Below are 20,983 nucleotides of genomic sequence, written 5' to 3' on the forward strand. Positions count from 1 at the left end.
TCGATGGATGAATGGATAAAGAAGATGTGATATATAGATATAATCGAGTATTACTTGGCAATCAAAAATGCCATTGAAATCTTGCCATTTGCAACTACGTGTATGGAACTAGAGCGTATTTTGCTAAGCGAAATTAGTTGGAGAAAGACAAATATCATATGACTTCACTCATTTGAGGACTTTAAGATACAAAACAGATGAACATAAGGGAAGGGAAGCAAAAATAATATAAAAACAGGGAGGGGGACAAAAACATAAGAGACTCTTAAATATGGAGGACAAACAGAAGGTTACTAGAGGGGTTGTGGGAGGGGGATGGGCTAAATGGGTTAGGGGCATTAAGGAATCTACTCCTGAAATCATTGTTGCACTTAATGCTAACTAACTTGGATGTAAATTTTTTAAAAATTTAAATAAAAATTAAATTAAAAAAAGTATAGTACTGGCATAAAAATAGATGCCTGTATCAATAGAATAGAATTGAAAGCCCAGAAATAAACCCACAATTATATGGTCAATTAATCTTTGACAAAGGAGAAATAATATCCAATGGGAAATAGTCTCTTCAACTAATGGTATAGGGAAAACTGGACAGCTACATGCAAAAGAATGAAACTGGTCCACTCTCTATACATACACAAAATAAACTGAAAATGGATTAAAAACTTAAATGTGAGGCCTGAAACCATAAAAATTCTAGAAGAGAGCACAGGCAGTAATTTCTCTAACATCAGCAAGGGAAATAAAAGCAAAAACAAACTATTTAGATTACATCAAAATAAAGTTTCTGCACAGCGAAGGAAACAACAAAACTAAAAGGCAATCTTCAGAATGGGAGAAGATATTTGCAAATGACATATCCAACAAAGGGTTAGTATCCAAGATATATAAAAAACTGATACAACTCAACACTCCAAAAACAAATAATCCAATTTAAAAATGGACATAAGATATGAACAGACATTTCTCCAAAGAAGACATACATATGGCCAACAGAGACACATGAACAGGTGCTCAACATCACTCATCATCAGGGAAATGCGAATCAAAACTGCAATGAGATATCACTTCACACCTGTCAGAATGGCTAAAATCAAAAACACAAGAAACAACAAGTGTTGGTGAGAATGTGGAGAAAGAGGAACCCTCGTGCACTGTCGGTGGGAATGCAAATTGGTACAGACACTGTGGAAAATAGTATGGAGATTCCTCAAACAGTTAAAAAATACCCCATGATCCAGTACTTCATATTTACTTGATATTTACCCAAAAAATACAAAAACACTAATTCAAAGGGATATATGCACCCCTATATTTACTACAGTTTTATTTACAATAGTCAAACTATGGAAGCAGCCCAAGTGCCTATCAATAAAGAAATTGTGGTATATATACACAATGGAATATTACTCAGCCATAAATAAGAATGAAATCTTTTCATTTGCAGCAACATGGATGGAGCTAGAGTGTATTTTTGCTAAATGAAATAAGTCAGTCAGAGAAAGACAAAAACCATATGATCTCACTCATGTTCAGAATTTAAGAAACAAAACAAATGAGCAAAGGAAAAGATAGATACACCAAGAAACAGACTCGTAACTATAGAGAAAACACTGATGTTACCAGTGGGGAGATAGGCAGGGGGATGGGTAAAATAGGTAATGGGGATTAAAGAATACCTTTATCTAATATAAATAAATAAATAAACAAACAAACAAACTAACTAACTAACTAACTTTAAAAATAAACAAAAAAAATTAAAACAATAAATTATATGTCTCCCTCTCTCTCTGTCCCTCCCCTGCTCACACTATGTTTCTCTGTCTCTCAAAAATAAACATTTAAAAAATTTTAAAAATAAAGGGGTGGGCATCTGGGTGGCTCAGTTGGTTAAGTGTCTGACTTCGGCTCAGGTCATGTTCCCACGGCTTATGAGTTTGAGCCCTGCATCGGGCTCTGTGCTGACAGCTCAGAACCTGGAGCCTGCTTCAGATTCTGTGTCTCCCTCTTTCTCTGTCCCCTGCTGCTTACGCTCTATCTCTCTGTCTCTCAAAAATAAACATTAAAAAAATTTTAAAAACAATAAAATACAGTAGCATGCAACATGAATGAATTTTTCAACCATAATTTTTTTTCTTTTCTAAATCTCTTTAGGATATGATGGATTGTAGAAAGCCAAAAATATATACAATGTATTGTGGACTTCATAATTTATGTAGAAATAAAACATAGAACTACAGTAACATGAATACTGGGAGAGAGGAAATAAAAGAACCTTGCTGTCAGGATTTCATACTGTTTGTTGAAGTGGCATAATGACAATTTAAAATAAACTGTGGTAAGTTAAAGATATGCATCATAAATGCTAAAGCAACCTGTAAAATGACACAAGGAATAAGGCACAGCTAATAAGCTGAGAAGTAGAATCGAATCAGGGCACCTGGTGCTCAGTCAAGTGTCTGACTCTTGATTTCAGCTAAGGTCATGATCTCAGGGTTGTGAGATCAAGCCCCACATCAGGCTCTTCATTGAACATGGAGCCTGTTTAAGATTCTCTGTCACTCTCTGCCCCTCTCCCACACGCACATGCGCTCACTCTCTTTCTTGCTCTCTCAAAAACAAATGAACATTAAAAGAAAGAAGAATTGAATCATAAAGAAAAAACATTAAATCCAAAGAAAGCAGAAAAAGAGGAAAGGAGGAGATTTCCAGTTCCCCTATTTCTAGATTCCAGAAGACAGAGTGGTGATACCTCCCTGGAGGAGACAACCCTCGCTTCTGTGGGTCTCGGCTATTCACAGCAGAGTCCACACTGGAGTCACCTCCTGTCCCAGATCCTGAGCCACCCACACCGGACAAGTAAGTACCTCAGCAATGTGTGTGTGCATGCGCACACACACACACACACACACACACACACACACGCTCCTAAATCAGGTCCCTGGCTCTCCCATGGTCACCCAAGTGCCCTTTCCCTCCTTTGGGTGATCCCTGACTGCCTATATAACCCCCACATCGCAAGAGTCCCTTCCCCTCAGCTGAGTCCTGGTCATCCCAGTCAGCAATACCCAGCTTCTGCCTATTGGTGCCCCTGGGATGGAATCTGACCTGAACCCTGACTTGTTCTCTCTAAGCTTCTAATGGGTCATCTGTAAAATGAATCCCTCAGCAGCTGTGACTGCTCTCTGAGAAACACCAAGAGCCATAGAAATAAAAATGTTCATACACTGTCCCCTCCACCCAGCCTCTCTCCCTGGGGTCCTCCCTGAGTTCTGGGTTTCTCACTGTTTCCTCCTTGGTGTCTGTGGACATGACTGCCCACTGGGAATCTCCTCAGGCTCCTCCTCTGGAACCACAGGTCTACTTATCCATCCCTCCCCTTCAGCCTCATAGATCAGTGCCTTGGTGCCTTACCTTTTCAGAGGTGAACCGAGAGCCACAGCAGGCTGCACCCCGACAGGACACCACTACAGGTTTCCATGGTGAGGTTGGGGATGAGAAGACCGGAGCTTGATGGGGATTTGGAGGCAGGAAAACCTGAGATTGGACCTGAACTCCACCAATAATAATCAACAACCTAGGTTCACTCATATGCCAGCCCTATCATTTAATATGAGTTACCTTCTCTAAACCTTAGTGTCCTCATCTATAAGCAGGGTTAATAAACAGTATTCATCTCTTAGGGTTGCTGTGAACAGTAAAGAAAAAAGCCTTGGAATCATGTCTGGCATGTAGTAAGTGCTCAATAAATGCTAACTCTTAGTATTACTGCTGAGACTAAGAATGTTTGGAGCCTGTCCATTGTTGCCTCTTGTGTGTGTTGGGGAGGAGGGGTGGGCAGAGTCGGTGAGGGAGAAAACTGTGGTGTGGATGGAAGAGTGTTAGAAGACCTGAATTTCAGGTCTGGCTCTTCTTGTCAGGTGAGACTAAGCAAATCACCTGGGATCTCTGAGCTTTAATGGGTTTCATTTTTCCTTCCTTCCTTCATTCCACTTCCAAGGGCTGCTCTAGGTTGCAAATGAGAATGTTTCTTAAAATCTCTTTGTGCATGCATTTATTCCTTCAACACAACACTTACTGAGCACATATTTGGCTGTGGGCTCAGAGCTGGTCACTGGGACAGAGATGAAAAAGACATGGTCTCCCCACTGGAAAGCAACACTTTCCATCCATCGAGGAGCTCAATCAGCAAGCCAGTGATTATTGCTCAATAAAGACATGCCCAAGGCTTTGCTTTAAAGATGAGGAGAGGGGTGCCTGGGCGACTTAGTCTGTTAAGTGCCTCTTGATTTCAGCTCAGGTCATGATCTCATGGTTCGTGAGTTCAAACTCTGCGTCAGGCTCACACTGACAGTGCAGAGCCTGCTTGGGATTCTCTCTCTCCCTCTCTCTCTGCCCCTCCCCTGCTCGTACTGTTTCTCAAAATAAATGAATAAACTTTAAAAATAAATAAATAAATGTGAGGAGAAAGATGAAAAGCTAGAGGGTTATAGGAAGTTAAGGTGGAGCTTATTTTCTCCTAACAGAGATTAACTTTTTCATACGCTGAGGGGAGAGAGTGAGAAGTACAAGATGCCCTAAGAACAAAAGAAACATCTCTCCCTGGGAACTGAAGGAAGAGAGACAAACACCGTTGCCAGTTTGTGAGGACAGGGCAGAGATAAAGCAGCTCTGTGTGTGGTTTTTGACTTTTCCAGTGGTGGAGGTGAGGCTCTTTCTGCAGAGAGCACACGGCTCTGGCATCATCCTCAGCCTCATCTCCGTCCCCTCCTCTGCTACTTGTAGGGTGAGTTGGCTCGGTTGGTCTTTGGCCTCTGCTGTCTGTAAAGCCCTTTACCTCGAAGCCTCCAGAGCAACCAAGCCTCTCCTCTGGTTTCCAGAACTCCATTTGCTCCTGGCTCTCACACTCCCTCCCTCCCCTCTTTTCCTCGGTCTCCTTCATTGCCATCTGCTCCTTAAGACTCTGTCTCATGCCCTCTATAAATTTCTAATCCTCACATAGTCACCTCCAGCCTTAATTTTTCATCTGAGCTCTCCATCTGACTTCAGGTTGTTGACTGGGGACCTCTTCATCTGGGAGTCCTCCCCACATCCAAGTTCAATTAATTAATTGGGCCTCCTAACACCCCAACCCTGCCCTTCCTTGCTCAGCTTTTAGGAGCACCAGTGCAGTCATCCTGGCTAACAAAAACCCTGAAATTACTGTCCATTCCTCTGTCTTTCCCCACTTCCATTTGGTTCCTAAGTCTGACTGATGTGACTCTGGCAACACCTCTTCATCTCTCTCAAGACTTTCATCAGCGAGTTAACTGATCTGCTCATCCCTCACGGTATTTTTCATCCCTTTTGCCTCTCCTCTAGGGGGTTGTTATTCTGCCATTTCCTTTCTTGACTGCTTTAGGGTCTAAGAGCTCCTTGAGGAACTTACCTGAGTGATCCTAAAATACAAAATAGGAGGGCAAACTACAGTTCACGTGACAGCTTGTTAAGCCCCTTAACAATGAACACACTCTGGCATTTGGCAAGAAGCTTGGTCCTTAACCACCTTCTTGGCCAGTGCTCTTCCAGCTTGCATTTCTTTCTTGCCCCTCTGTCCTATCATGGACCACCACTCACCTCACTCTCAGCTTCCCAATCCCACCCTCCAGCTATGAAAGTCCACCACTCTAAGGACTTCTACCCCCTCCCACAATGTCATCTGGCCCTTGCCCAACCCCACTAATGGTACATTTCCCAAAGTCTGGATTATTCTGTATAAAATAATGCTCTAAGATTTTTCAAAAAGACATTCCATGGTGGGCATTGGAAATCCAAAGCCAATTCCTTTGGAAGTCTCCCTGTGAATTTACAGCTGTGCCTCTTTATTCTTCTAAGTATTCAGAAGGTGGTTATAGGAACACCAACATAAACGTGGTTTTCAGAGACAATACACTGATAAGAAGGAAGACCATTTCCTAGCTGCTCCACAATCTATAAGGCTTCTCCAATCTTCTATGTAGTTAGTAAGAGTGAAGTGATCTGCCCCAAAGGTTTCCTGGAACACCAGATGTTCAGTGCAAACTCCAGGGAAGTCTCAGGCAAGCCGGGAAGGGAACAGTTGGTCATCCTAAAGTTAAGAGCATGCATTTTAGGGTCTGACTGTCTGGGTTCAAATTCTGCTCTGCCATTTACTAGCTGTGTGACCTGGAACTAGACTTAACCTCTCTGTGCCTTACTTCCTTCACTGGCACAATTAAGAAGATTTTTAAAAGTGAATCCATGAAAGCATTGGAAACACTGCCTGCCATATGGTAAATGTCCAATAGGTGTTAGCTATTTTCATGTAATCTGTGTTGTTCAAACCCTAGGACTCTGGATCTTTTCCTATCTGCTCCCTTAATTACACAAAAATCTGGTCAACACTTTGAAATTACTGCTCTCAGAGCCCAACTAAATGTTCAGCCTCCTCCCATCTTCTTCCTATTCCTCCTTGGCCTGCTCAACAAGCAGTGCTCAAGTACGTCCTCGATGCCTGGGCTTGGTGGGGGGGTTGGGGGGGAAATCAGCACTTGCAGCTCCAGCAGCACACAGGAAGAATGCGGTTTCCTGGCTTTCCGGGAACTTACATTGAGAGGAAAGCAAAATCATCATCCATGACACTGAGGACAAGGCCAGGCAGGAGGCCTCAGAGTCAGTCTATAGAGGCTTAGGAAGGCAAGAGTCCATGTGACCTGTTGTTTGAGGTCCAGCAACTTTCCCCTGGCCTTGCCACAGTGCACCCCAGGCACAAAAGTGAGGCCATCATTCCTGATAAACCCCACCTGGTTCTTCCACACTTCTTGGACCACAAATTCCTCATATTTCCTCCTTTCAAAAGTTTTCTTCATGCTTTCTAGTTTTACCTCTGGCCCATAACTTTTTTATTTTTATTTTTAATGTTTATGTTTGAGAGAGACAGAGTGTGAGCAGGGGAGGGGCAGAGAGAGGGAGGCACAGAATCAGAAGCAGGCTCCAGGCTGTGCCCTGAGAGCTGACACAGGGCTCAAACCCATGGACCTGGGCCAAAGTCGGACATTTAACTGATTAAGCCACCCAGGTGCCCCCCATTACCTTTTATTTTCCCTCATGTACCACACCTACTTTTCCTCCTAATCTTTTATTCAGCAAGTACCTGGATCACAGATAAACAAGGATCTTGTAAGTTTACATTTCACACACACAGGCCAAGAGCTCCCTGAGGACAAGGGATGCCTTGTTCACCTCCGTAGCTTCCGTAACACCTGGCATAGCACCCATCTGTGCCCCAAAGGAGTAGACATATGTACATGAAGAGGTGGACCTTCATCACAAACCCCTCAGGCCCTAAAATAGAAATTGGCTTTCTTCCATTGACCATTTTGTTCTAACAGTCTCTGATCACCACTCCTGGGGCCAACCCAAGGCCAAAGCGGATGGGTGAGGATGGAGATACCAGTGCCTTCAACATCTCCTACACCAACTTCTTCCTGGTGGGCTTCCCTGGATTGCGAGAATGGCAGCCCCTCCTGGTCCTGCCTCTTACCTTCCTTTATGTGACGATCATCTCTGCAAACGTCCTGGTCATCCACACGGTGGTGGCCCAACGGAGTTTGCATCAGCCCATGTACATGCTCATCGCCCTGCTCCTGGCTGTCAACATTTGTGCTGCCACAGCCGTGATGCCCAAAATGCTGGAGGGCTTTGTGCATTATGCTAACCCCACGTCACTGCATGGCTGCCTGGACCAGATGTTCTTTATCTACTTTACTCTCCTGGACTACAATCTCCTGCTGGCCATGGCCCTAGACCGCTACATGGCCATCTGTCACCCACTCCACTATACTGACCTGATAACCTCCCGCCTGCTGGGAGTGCTGGCCATTCTTGCCCTGACACGGAGCCTGGAAGTGGCAGTGCCTTTGGTGGTGCTAATGTCACGAAGTCGATTCTGCCAGACAATGGTGATTCGACACTTTGCCTGTGAGTACATTGCACTGCTGAGCATAGCTTGTGGAGACTCGACTTTCAACAATGGGTTGGGACTGACCATGCGGTTGGTCACTGTGACCTTGGCTCTAGCCCTGCTAGGGACCTCCTATACACGCATCATCTATGCTGCCTTCTGGATCTCTTCTGGGAGAGCCCGAGCCAAGGCCTTGCACACATGTGGCTCCCACTTACTGGTCATCCTCACTATCTACCTCTCTGGTCTCTCCACCTCCATTGTCTTCCGAGTGGCCAAGACTGTGCTCCGGATGTCCAGAACCTGCTCAGTGCCATCTACTTGCTACTCCCAGGATCCTTGAATCCTATCATTTATGGAGTACAGACCAGGGAGATCCGGCAACATGTGGAAAAGATGACTATGGCAATAAATCAGCCCAGGAGGTTGGGGAGAAGCCAGAGACTGCAGAATATGACAGTGGAGGGGCAACTGCCAGAGTGAAAGGACTTTATCAACTTGGGAAGTGGGGCTTATGACTTCTGGGAATAAGAAATAAGCAGGCATCACTGAAGGACAGGCTGAAATCGTGAGATTATGGGCTCAAGGGAAGGCCCGTTGTTAGCCAACTACCACTTTTTAAATTCTTATAATGCTTTTTCTATTTCCATTCCAATAATAAAATTGCTTTTCCCTATTTATCTTTCTGTTTAGTTTCTTTGTCCTCTTCCCCCTGACTCCTGAGAAAACCCCAGTTAATATTTGGATGAATAGAGCCCCCCTGGAAGCTGTACAGAGCGTCATACAGGCCACAACCCACTCTGAACATCCTGTCTGAAACAAATAGGCTAGGCCCTTCCCTGGGGCCCAGTCTCTCCCAAATACAGCCTAAGACTTGACATGAAGCCCAGTCTGACCAAATATACAGGTCAGCCTTGCACTCTCTAGTCTAACCCAAGCACACAGGTTGGGTTATAGAGTCTAACAGTCCCAAACACAGGTGAGCCCCCAGGCTGGATATCCCAATCTGACATAGGCACACAGGTCAGGCCTACTCCAAATATCCAGTCTAGCCCACATAAACAGATCAGGTCCTGCCCCCCCCGGGGACATCAAGTCTGACAGACACCCAGACCAACTCTTCGCCCAGTAACCAGTCTGTTCCAAAGACCAAACTAGACCCTGATATGGCACTTGAGTCTGACCCAAACCCATAGGTTAGGTCACTCTTCCCATGGTAGCCAGAGTGAGCTATCTAAAAGTATTCCCTGCTTAAAAGTCTTCCACAACTCTTTCAACAAGATGGAGCGTCCTTCAGGGCTGTCCCAGAAAGGAGCTGTGGTGCCTGTGTATTATGCAGAACCATGTGTAAACTAGGCCTGAGTTTTCTCTTCTGTTAACTGATCATAGGGACCTCCCCAAAGGTGCAGGCAAGAGTGAGGATCATGGGCATTTGGGCCACTTCTTCAATAACTTACTTGTACTTTCAGGGCCTCTCGAGCCAAATCCTGTATATACCACTTCAATGTATATACCATTTGATGACGGAATGCTGCTGCGCAGGTGCAACTTTATGGCTTGGTGGGTCAGACGGCACCCAGTTCCTGATGGGAAGCTCAGGTCACACAGTTTAGTGGCCCATGGTTAAGCATTCAGTCTCTTCTAAGGCTGAGTAGCAAGCCAAAAGACGTTTCTCAAAAGGTGAATACTTATTGACAGAGGATGGCAGGGCTCTGTTCCAAAATCCAAAGAGCCTGCTAGAGGCTCCAAATAGCAACCGTATCTGCCACCGCCACTTCAACACCATAGACCTACTGGATCACATGGCCCAAGTGGCAGAGCAGCTGCAGGACGGGCCTAGGCCTATTGTAGAGCCTTCTCTTGTTCCAAGCCCTGCTCAAAACCAGTAGCTTTTCAGGTCATTTGGTAAACAGACCAGAGTAGCATACCTAAATGAGGAATACACTGCCATGCTGACGCCAGCATCCAAAGAGGCCCGTAGGCATTGTGCCAGTCTTTTGCTTGTGGGAGGAGCCAGATGCAACAATTTATCTTTCACCATAGAAGGAATATCTCAATATGCCTCATACCATTTGACCCCTAGAAATTGCACAGAGGTAGAAGGCCCCCAAATTTTTGTCAGATTATTTCCCACCCTCTGACACACAAATATCTTACCGATAATCCTAGAGTAGTTGTTACTTCTTGCTCAGTAGGCCTAATCAGCACGTCATCAATGTATTGGAGCAGTGTGGAAAAGGTAGTCAAGATGAACTAAATTATGACAAAGGGCTGGAGAGTTGATACACCCTGGAGGTGGAACATACACACAATCACCTAGAACCTTGCCTCTTGTAAGTATTTGATTAGGAGCATCCAATGATGGTATTTTGAGTGTCTCTATTACCACATCACACCATAAACTATCAATACTTCCTTTACCACTGGAAATAGTCATTAGTGCCTTTAAATCTAATCAGATTAGAGAATCAATTCCAGAAACTCCAGAACCAATTCAGAAGATTCATCCTTAAGATTCTACTCCTCTAGAACCACTTTTGGTTCCAAAATCTGTATCAGTCAGGGTTCTCATTCTCTATAAAGAGAAATAAAACTAATGAGAAAATGGGAGGGGAGAGCATGAGAGAGAGGGAGGGAGAGAAAGGAGAGAGAGATTTTAAGTAACTGTCTCACACAATTGTGGAACTAGCAAATCTAAAATTGGCAGAGCAGGCTGGCACACTGGAGACCCAGAAAAGAAGTGATATTGTAGCTCAAGTCCGAAAGCAATCTGAAGACAAAAGTCTTTCTTTCTTAGGGGACCTCAATCTTTCTTCTCTTAAGGCCTTCAACTGATTGGATGAGGAACCCACATTATGGAGGGTAATCTGATTTACTCAAAGTCTACTGATTTAAATGTTAATGTCATCTAAAAAAAAATATCTTCACAGCTATCTAGGCTAGTGTTTGACCAAGTATCTGTGTACCATGGCCTAGCCAGTTGACACATAAAATTAACAATCACAGATGCCTAGGCTCAGAAAAAAGCCTACCCATATGTGGAGAAAGTGCCCTAGCACAGAGCCAGTCTACATAGAGAGCTCCTGAAATTCAAGGATTTCTGTCAAAACATTAACTGAACAGAGATTTCAGTGATTACACACACTAGGGAATAGTCTCTGCAAAAGTAGTTTGGAAAAGTACCAAACAATATTTCAACAACAACCAAAAAATTACAGGCATTACAATGAAATAGGAAAACATAGCTCATTCAAAGGAACAAGAAAAACTGACAGAAACCATCCCTGAGGAAGCCCAGCCACCAGACTTACTAGACAAAGATATTAAAACAACTGTCTTAAAAATGCTTGAAGAGCTAAAGGAAAACATGAATAAAGGAAATCAGAAAAACAATGCATTAAAATCAGAATATCGACATGGAGACAGAAATCGTTCAAAGGAAACAAACAAATTTTAGAGTTGAAAAGAATAACTAAGATGAAAAATTCACCAAGGGGGCTCAAACAGATGTTGAGTGTGAAGAAGAATCCGTGACCTTGATGATATGACAGTTAAATTATTGAGCCTAAGGAACAGAAAAAATATTAAGAAAAGTGAATGACCCCTAAGGGACCTGGGGGACATAAGCAGTGGAACGAGCGACGCATTACAGGAGTCCCAGAAGGAAAAGAGAGAAAGGGGCAAAAAGATTATCTGAAGAAAAATGGCTGAAAACTTCCCAAATTTAATGAAAGATGTAAATCTACTGATCCAAGCAGGTCAACAAACATCAAGAAAGATAAACTCAGAGATCCACACCAAGGTACACTGTAATCAAACTGTCAAAAGCCATTAGGATAGCCAGTATGAAAAATACAAAAAATTAGCAAACGTCAGCAAAGATGTGGAATAATTGGAACTCTCATGCATTACTGGTAGGAATGTAAAATGGTGCTTGAGCCTACAGAAAAGTTTGGCAGTTCCTCAAGTTCCTTCAAATTAAACATTGAATTATGATGTATTCCCCACAATTCCACTCCTAGGTATATACCCAAAAAAACTGAAAACAGGAATTCAGATACTGGTGCATCAATGTTCAGAGCAGCATTATTCAAAATAGCCAAAATGGTGGAAATAACATCAATGTCTATTCACATATGAATGGAAAGACAAAATGTGATATATACATACAATGGAATATTACTCAGGCTTTAAGAGGAATTAAAGTCTGCTATATGCTACATGGATGAACCCTGAAAACAGGCTAAGTGAAATAAGCCAGACACAAAAGGTCACATACTATAGTATTCCATTTATATGAGGTACCTAGAATAAGCAAATTCAAAGACAGAAAGTAGAATAGAGGTTACCAGGGATTGAGAGGTGAAGGAAATGAGGAGTTATTGTTTTAGAGTTTCTGTTTGGGATGATGACAAATTTCTGGAAATAAGATAGTGATGATGGTTGTACACTGTATATGTACTTTATGCCACTAAATTGTATGCTTTAAAGTGGGTAAAATGGTAACACTTATGCTAATATATTTTACAATAGAAAGAAGAAATAGGCATATGTTAAGATCAGAATTGTAGAAGGCATCTGAGTAATTTTTCTTAAAATTTCCTCCCTGAACTCTCAAAGAACAGAAAATATTTTCTCAAATTTGACCTTTTTATGAAAATAAATGACAAATTTGGTCTCACATAATCGCTTTGAAAGTTTATTTCAGAATGACCAATAGGACCTTATCCAGATAAAGGTCCTGCCAACACTTCTCACAGGTTATGACTCAGTTTTGCTTCTATGGACCCACCAGTCAAAGCAGTAAAACTAAGTCTTCTTATGAAAACTGAGGTCACCAAAAAAGGGGTGCCAAGTGGGCAATGAAACCCTATTCAGTTACTTCCTATTTGCAAAATGACCTCTTTTGCATTCCTAAAACTTCTACTTTGATTCCCAATATATTGATTTAAAATATCAGTACTTTCACACTATTATATAGAAACAGTACTTTAAATCAATTGCTCCTTTTGCTGCAAATAAGGTCCAGCAAAACCTTAGCACTTCAAGCAAACCTACTGTGCCTATCTATGCTCAAGAAGTAGTTTGGCTGTGAGGAAGTGCTGGTCTCTTCCAAGCCTTTCCTCAGGACCCACACATCAGACACTCTTCTCTATTCTCCAAAGAGCACACCATGGCTGCTGTGTTCCTCTCCTTCTCTTCTTCTTCTTTTGTGGCCTTCTCCTTATCTTTCAGCTTCTCCTTATTTAGAGTGAACTGGATTGGATTCGCTGCTGGTCGTGTCCTTAAGTAATACATTCCAGTCTTCAAACCCTACACAAAGGAAGCAAATACAACAATTAGAAATTGTAAGAACACTAGACATTCGAAACCAATGTTTAAAATACATTTCCATAAACCACATCAGATTGTTTTCTAAACCTGAAATTCCATCTCCTGTAGGAAGCCTTCTCAAAAATGCTTAAAGACAAACAGTCAGTACATTGTGTTCATTTTACCCCTAAAAAAGCTTATCTTTTTGGAAATGTCAAACATTTTTGTTCTATAGTCTTTTGTTTTTATGTGTATGACTTCCATGTTTGCCTAAAACAATGTCTGCCTTATAATTATTTAGAGAGCTAGACTGTGTCTCTGTAAAGAACAGATGATGACTACTTCAAGGATAAGTACCATCATCTTCTATTTGGTATCCCCAGTCTTAGCACATAGTATGTATTCAATAAATGTCTCTTAAATTAAAAAGAAAAAAATTTAATTCTATATAAATACCCAGGTGATTGCCAGTTAATAAGGATAGAATCCAGAATCACAGGACTTTACAGTTGCCAATGACAAGCTAAGTAATTTGGCTTTTAGATTGTACATAAAGTGGAGAAACAATGGATGTTTTTGAACAGTGAGTGGGTTGACATGTGTAAAGTTTTATTTTAGAAATGGTAGCAGTGCACAAGATAATGCAGTTACTAGAAGCAAAGAGATCAGTTAACAAGTTAAGAATAATAGTAGTGGAACAGGAAGAAAGATATTCAAGAAACAGTACAAAGGTACAACCACCACAACTTGGTGAGTAATTGTACGGAGAATAAAGGGAGGGTCGTAGGTAACTCCAAGGTTTCAAAACTAATAATGAAATAATCCTAAAAGAAACAAGAAAATCCAAAGTGAGAGCTTAATCTGGCACAAAAACCATGGTTTGGTTTTAACATATTGGATTTGAAATGAAAGAACTAGGTGGCAATATTTAAATAGGCAGCTAAAAGGTAAAACTGCTCCAATTCCAAAATATCCCAAGCTAGCAACAAGTCCATGATTTCCTCCACCAACCTGCTTCCAGCCGTAGAAGTGCATACTAGTGAGTTTGCCATAGTTAGGCTCAGCAATGTGGATGTTCAAAGACTGGCTTTGATCAATGAAAGCACCTCTTTCAGCTGCCATCTTAAGAACGGTTTTCTGTGAAATCTCCCACACAGTCTTATAAAGTTGCTTCAGGTCATCAGGAATTTCTGGTATGTTCTGAAGAAGGAAAAACAAATGTTTATTGCACTCTGGCTGAAGAAATCAGCATAATTAACATAATTTTTTTAATGTTTATTTATTTTTGAGAGAGAGAGAGAGAGAGAGAGAGAGAGAGAGAGCAAGTGGGGTAGGAACAGAGAGAGAGGTGGGAAGAGGATCCGAAGCAGGCTCCGCACTGACAGCAGCAAGCCTGACGCAGGGCTTGAACTCATGAACCGTGAGATCATAATCTAAGCCAAAGTCAGAGTCTCAACTGACTGAGCCACGCAGGCGTCCCTTTAATTAACATAATTAATGATACCAGGGTCTGGCCTCAGTTCTATTTCCTGCCAGATCTGACCCATACCATTCAGTATCATACAATATGAGCCCTTATCAAGTTTCCCAAGACTGCTTACCTCTGGATTAGAATGTCCAACAAAACTCCATTTAACCAACAAAATATATGGCTGGTGGTAATGATTAAAGATCCATTTCTATGTGGATTATAGCCAAAATATTCATTGTTCTAGAGGCACTTAAAAAAGGAAGGAACCAAGCAGCAATAAATGACCCTTGAGCTTTACAGAAAACACAAATAATCAGGGCTGTAACTCACAGGTACATGATCAAGGGAAGCAATGAAACAAACCCCTTTTGGAGTCAACAGAACATTTTCTTAGGTATAGGGTTAATCTGCATCAAAACATACAGACTAGCTAATAGTGTTACCATTTCTTCCAGCAAAAATAGAACTGTTACAGAAATCTTTATCTGTGTTACCAAGGAGACAAATGTTTAGACAGAGGCCTCCATCTACAAATAAATGCTTCTTGGGCACCTGGGTGGCTCAGTCATTTGAATGTCCGACTTTGGCTCAGGTCACGATCTCGCCGTTCATAGTTTGTGCCCCACATCGGGCTCTATGCTGACAGCTCAGAGCCTGGAGCCTGTTTCAGATTCTGTATCTCCCTCTCTCTCTCTGCCCCTCCCTGGCTCGTGGTGTCTCTCTCTCTCTCTCTCAAAAATAAATAAACATTAAAAAAAAATTTTTTTTAAATAAATGCCTCTTGATTCTCGGCTGCAAATATGCAAATATTTTATTGTTAAATACTATTTGCGGCTCTGTGTTTTGGACTCTGAGTCCTCAATCTCCACCATACTTTTAAATTAGGTCTTACTCTCTAATTTCACACTTTATCAGTGGTCCCCAAACTTTGATGCATTTTGGAATGACCCAGATGGTCTTTAAAAAATACTAATGCCTGGTTCCCATTTTCAGATATTCCAACTTAATTGTTATGCAACCTAAGCTTCCGAAATTTTTTTTAAGCTTCAGAATTTTAAAAGCTCCCCAACTGATTCTTATGTACAGAGAAGTTGGAAACTACTGCTTTATATTATTGCACAAACAAAAGGGAAAGGCCTAGCTATGTGAAGATGTATATAATCCTAGCACAACAATGCAGAGGTGAACATAAGCCTATATGACCACAGTGAATAGCCATTCTTTCTCTCCACTGCCTGGGATAAGTGAGAAGGTACCAATGTCCAACTTAGCTACTAAAGAGCACACTTCATTTTCATTCTGTACCTGGATAGAACCATTGCATGCAATAATCTGATTTTTCATCTCTTCATTCCACAAGCCCCGCTCGGTAAGATCCTTCAGTAAGTGCGGATTTACAATCTGAATGAAAAAGCAAAAAAGATGCCAAGGAATAATTAAGAATGACAGGGCTAAACAGGATCACAGGCCTGGAACTTAAAGTAAATAAGATCATTTAAAGAAGCATTTAACATTAGATTACTTGGTAAATTCTGTATTTTATAAAACTAAGAGGCCCATCCTACCAAACAAAAGCTGTATTCCTTTAAAATCTTGACCTGTTATTCAAGAAACGTAATATTTGCAAAGGTGAAAAGAGCCAGCATTGCCTAAGATGGGTAATCTTTGTGGACTTTTTTTTTTTTTCCCTAAGAAAGGATACAATAAATACTTAAGAAAAATTAGAAATGCATCCACTCCAAACCTACAGAAATTGATTTCAGGAGATCTGGAAATTCACAAATAAAAATCTTCTAAATTAGTGGTTCTCAACCCTAGCTGCATATTAGAATTACCTGGGAACTGTAAAAAAAACACTAGTCCTACCCACCAGAAATTCTAATTTGTAAACAAGTTATTTGTAAAAATTTGTAAATTGTAACCATCATTACAGGATGGTTAAATATCATGTGAACTCTAACATCAACAAGTTACTTTCCTATGTAACCCTCAAAAATTCATTCTTTTGACAGATATTTATTAAATGTCTATTATGTGCTGAAATAGAGTAACACTGGAGATGAAGATGACTCACTTTATCAAAGCTGTGCCCTGTACTAAGCAAAAAGGGGCAAACTAAATAGGAGTTGTCATTTACTCCCAACATCGGGATTTTGCACAATCTCCTGTAGGTCTAGTCATGATCTCACCTGAAATTCTCCCGACAAGACTCTGCGAGTATAGATGTTGCTGGTATAAGGTTCGATAGACTCATTATTTCCCAGAATCTGAGCAGTTGAAGCAGTAGGCATCGGGGCAATAAGTAAACTGTTTCTTATACCATACCTAAAGAAAAGGAGATTATCAGATGCTGGTCCTAAAGCTATAATCTGCCAGGAAGGCAGTTACTTTATGTCATTGTAGTAAATGCAGATGCTGTGAGTGACACCATACATGCATTAGACTCATATAATGACTTCTGCATGCAACCCCAGTACAGATGCAACTTCACAGTATGAATGGTATAGCTTGCGCCTCTCCTAAATGCCTGAATCCTCAACTCAATTAGCACAATTTTTAGTGCTGGCAATTCTTATTATGCTGATTTATTAGCATTTGATACACTAGCTTGCTCAGGGAAATACTCAAATGACTGTTGGAGAGTCCCCACCTGTATCAGGGTACATTCATTCAACCCTCACTCTTTTCTAAGTACCTATATGATCACTGCGCTAAGCTCTTTAAGGAAAAATAATGATGTGAAAGTGGTCACAATCAGACATCTATCACCAAAATTCTCCGCAGGAAAAAATCATGCTCAGATTATGTATATTCCTGACTTCTTCTATTACCTCTTTAATCATAACGTTCCTAGAGGAAGGTTAACATCTTTGACTCTATTCACTGCCAAACAGAGTGCTTAAGAAAGAGTACACTATCTGAACACTGCCCTTAGCTTGTTCTTCAAAGCTTAGCCTAAGAGATGACCCCTCTAGAACATCTTTCCCAAGCAGGGAGACAATGCTGAATACAAATGCCAAACATAAGGGCACCTGAGTGGCTCAGTTGGTTGAACGTCCAATTTTGGCCCAGGTCATGATCCCATGCTTCACGGGTTCGAGCCCCACATCAGGCTCTGTGCTGACAGGCTCAGAGCCTGGAGCCTGCTTCGGATTCTGTGTCTCCCTCTCTCTCTGCCCCTCCCCTACTCTCTTTGTCTCCCAAAAATAAACATTAAAAAAAATTTTTTTTAATGCCAAATATAAATATTTCTTCTGCAAACATTTTCTATGACATGTACCTTTATGTACATTTTAACTACTTGTGTTACATGTCTTACCTTATTTAGTCTTAAGTTTCTCAAAGAGTTTGTCTTTACTACATTCTATACCTCTGGATTTACACAGTACTTAGCTTAAAGCTTCATATCCTAATGGAATCTTAATCTCACTTTGTCACTTTGTAATTTTGAGGCATCAAGCAAACCACCAAAAGACCTCATGTCTTACTTACTCAGTAAAGTGGACAGTGATTTCCTGTCCAAAGATAGGAAAATGTATTGAAGAGTCATATATATATATATATATATATATATATATATATATATATATATATATATGGCACATACCAAACTATGTAATCATTAAAAACATTAGGCAGATCTGCATGGACTAAAAAAAGAAGGATGTCCAAAATAAATCCCTAAAGGTCTTAAAATATGTCAAGTTAGGGGCGCGTGGGTGGCTCAGTCAGTTAAGCATCTAACTTCGGCTCAGGTCATGATCTCATGGTTTGTGGGTTCGAGCCCTGTGTCGGACTCTGTGCTGACACCTTAGGGCCTAGAGCCTGCTTTGGATTCTGTGTCTCCCTCTCTCTCTGCCCCTTCCCCTGCTTGCACTCTGTCTCTCTCCCTCTCTCTCCCAAAAATAAATAAACATTAAACATTAAAAAAAAAAAAGAATGTCAAGTTTGATCACATCTTTAGAACAAAACTGTATGCATCTGCAAGCGTACTGAAAAAGGTCTAGAAAAATACACACTATTAACAACGGTTATCTCTGGAAAAAGGAGTAAGCTGGTTTTTGTTTGTTCTGTGGAACAAGTGGTTGGCAGAAGAGGTATAAAAAGAAGGGCTGTTGGGGCACCTGGGTGGCTCAGTCAGTTGGGCCTGACTCCAGCTCAGGTCATGATCTCATGATTCGTGAGTTCGAGCCCCACATCGGCTTGCTGCTGTCAGCACAGAGCTTGCTTTGGATCCTCTGTCCCCATCTCTCTGCCCCTCCCCTGCTTGCGTGCTCTCTCTCAAAAATAAACAAACATTTAAAAATAAAAAAAGGAAGGGCTTTTACTTTCCATTTTATTTCTGTATTTGAATTTTATTATTCATGTATTGATTTTGAAAATTTAAAAAGTTGTGTATAGAAAAATATCTATAGCATTTTGACAAAAAAAAACCACAAAAAATAAACTATAGCTTCATGTTTGTAAAAGTTGAATTTGCATGTAAATGTACACATGCACACATGTTCAAAAGAAAATCTGAAAGATGAGAGACAAGAAGATACAAACAGGTTTTTGGGGGAGGTGGTACTGGGATACTTTTCATTTTACTCCCTTTCACACATATATTTTCCTAGATTTTCTAATATGTATTATTTGAGTAATAAAACAATTTTAAGGTGAACAGATATTTTTAAAGAGTATTTTAAACCTATTACTTCCTTCTGTAAACATTAAACACTTTGCATATGCATTAACCCACAGATGACAGACTCATGAAGAAAATGAAAACAACTTGTTTATTATTCACTAAGCAAAATATTCTACCTGCCCTTAAATCTTTTATGTTTCTTAGATTGAAAGGCCTTAAAAAACCTCAAGTTTCACAGTTTTTCTTTCACACAGTTTAACACATTACCCTCCAAAACCTCTCCAAAATCCCTAACTTATTCCTATGACAATCAATTCAGCAAAAGCCATTTTGACAAATCACCAAGGTGGTTAAGCAAAAAATAAAAGTGAAAAACATTTAAAAAGCAAGCACAATGGAAAATATGAAGGTTTAATGAGAAAAAGAATTGCTTAATCCTGATAGTTAAGCCCCTAAAACAAGATGAGTTAATAATAATACCTACCATTTATTAAAATGTTTTCAGTGTACCAAGCAATTTGCAGGTTACTATTCATATATTATCTTACAAAGTATTTTTACAAAAACAGTTCTGTAAATAGGTCATGTAAACCCCATTTAAAAGAGAAAAATAAGTTTCAGAAGTTAATAAAACATACTTAACTTCTGAAAGCCACATGAGAGTTAAACCCTCCTTACTTTAAAGCTACCTTACATCTCCTTACTTACTTTGCAATCTTTTCCTTGAGAAGTTTCCAGTCCCATAGGTCTGTGGGAATAACATTCCACATATCATACTGAAGGATCTAGGGAATAAACAATGCAAATTTATGACAAACCACCCTACAACAATTTAAAACCATGACAAAAACCGAATGACTGCCATGCCCTACATCCCAACAAATGTCTTCTAATGGAACTGTGTGAGGAATTCAAAGTCCAGAGATTCCCCTGGCCAAATTTCCATGCAGTCTAACTGATTAAAAGAATGTTAAAAAAACTGGTTAAGGCTTACCTCTTCCCTTTATCATATCTAGAATCCATATCATATCTACAAACCAGGAAATCCTAACATTAACACAAGTATATTGCTGAGATGCATTCTCTTTGTATAGTAAAGTGTTACTCTATTTTCATCTTTCTTAATTGCTTTGATCTGCCCCTTGATCTATTTGCTTAGCTACTAGACATCTATTTTCAAATCACTGCATATCAGACTTCCCCAAAATCAGCAGGAACATCAAGACTAAAAATAACATAATATTTTATTTTACACTGAAGAAAATCATTCTACCAATAATAAAGGCAGTGTGGACAGCAGAATTGTTCCCAGGTTCTCACCCCCTGGTGCACAGCCCATGTACAATGTCCTCCTCCCAAATGTGGGCAAGACCTGGGAATATGATGGATGTCACTTACATGATTATGGCAAAGGTGAAAAGTCTCTGCAGATGTAATTAAGGTCACCAATCAGTTAATTTTGAGATAAACAAAAGAGAAATTATCCTGGGTAGACCCAACTTATCAGATAAAAGCCCTCAAAAGAGCAATTGGACTCGGGTATTCTTGAAATGAGACACTCTCTCTCACTAGCTTTGAAGAAGCAAGATGTCATGAGTTCTACAGCTAC

General features: G+C 40.7%; 1 protein-coding gene and 1 pseudogene across 1 annotated transcript in view; one reads left to right on the top strand and one right to left on the bottom strand.

Moving 5' to 3' along the window:
- The first annotated feature begins 7,252 nt into the window (after positions 1-7,252).
- LOC106966089 (olfactory receptor 52L1-like) lies at positions 7,253-8,558 on the top strand (annotated as a pseudogene).
- A 4,085-nt stretch (positions 8,559-12,643) lies between these two features.
- Positions 12,644-20,983, bottom strand: part of RRM1 (ribonucleotide reductase catalytic subunit M1) — a 36,620-nt gene continuing 28,280 nt past the window's right edge. The window contains exons 15-19 of the mRNA XM_027039679.2: positions 20,083-20,159; positions 16,934-17,069; positions 16,050-16,145; positions 14,285-14,473; positions 12,644-13,273 (exon numbers count right to left, since the gene is read on the bottom strand). Of these exons, the coding sequence (XP_026895480.1) occupies positions 13,085-13,273; positions 14,285-14,473; positions 16,050-16,145; positions 16,934-17,069; positions 20,083-20,159 (687 nt within the window). The 3' untranslated portion in view covers positions 12,644-13,084. The remainder of the gene's footprint in view (positions 13,274-14,284; positions 14,474-16,049; positions 16,146-16,933; positions 17,070-20,082; positions 20,160-20,983) is intronic.

Source organism: Acinonyx jubatus, chromosome D1 (assembly GCF_027475565.1).
Source record: "Acinonyx jubatus isolate Ajub_Pintada_27869175 chromosome D1, VMU_Ajub_asm_v1.0, whole genome shotgun sequence".
NCBI lineage: Eukaryota > Metazoa > Chordata > Mammalia > Carnivora > Felidae > Acinonyx > Acinonyx jubatus.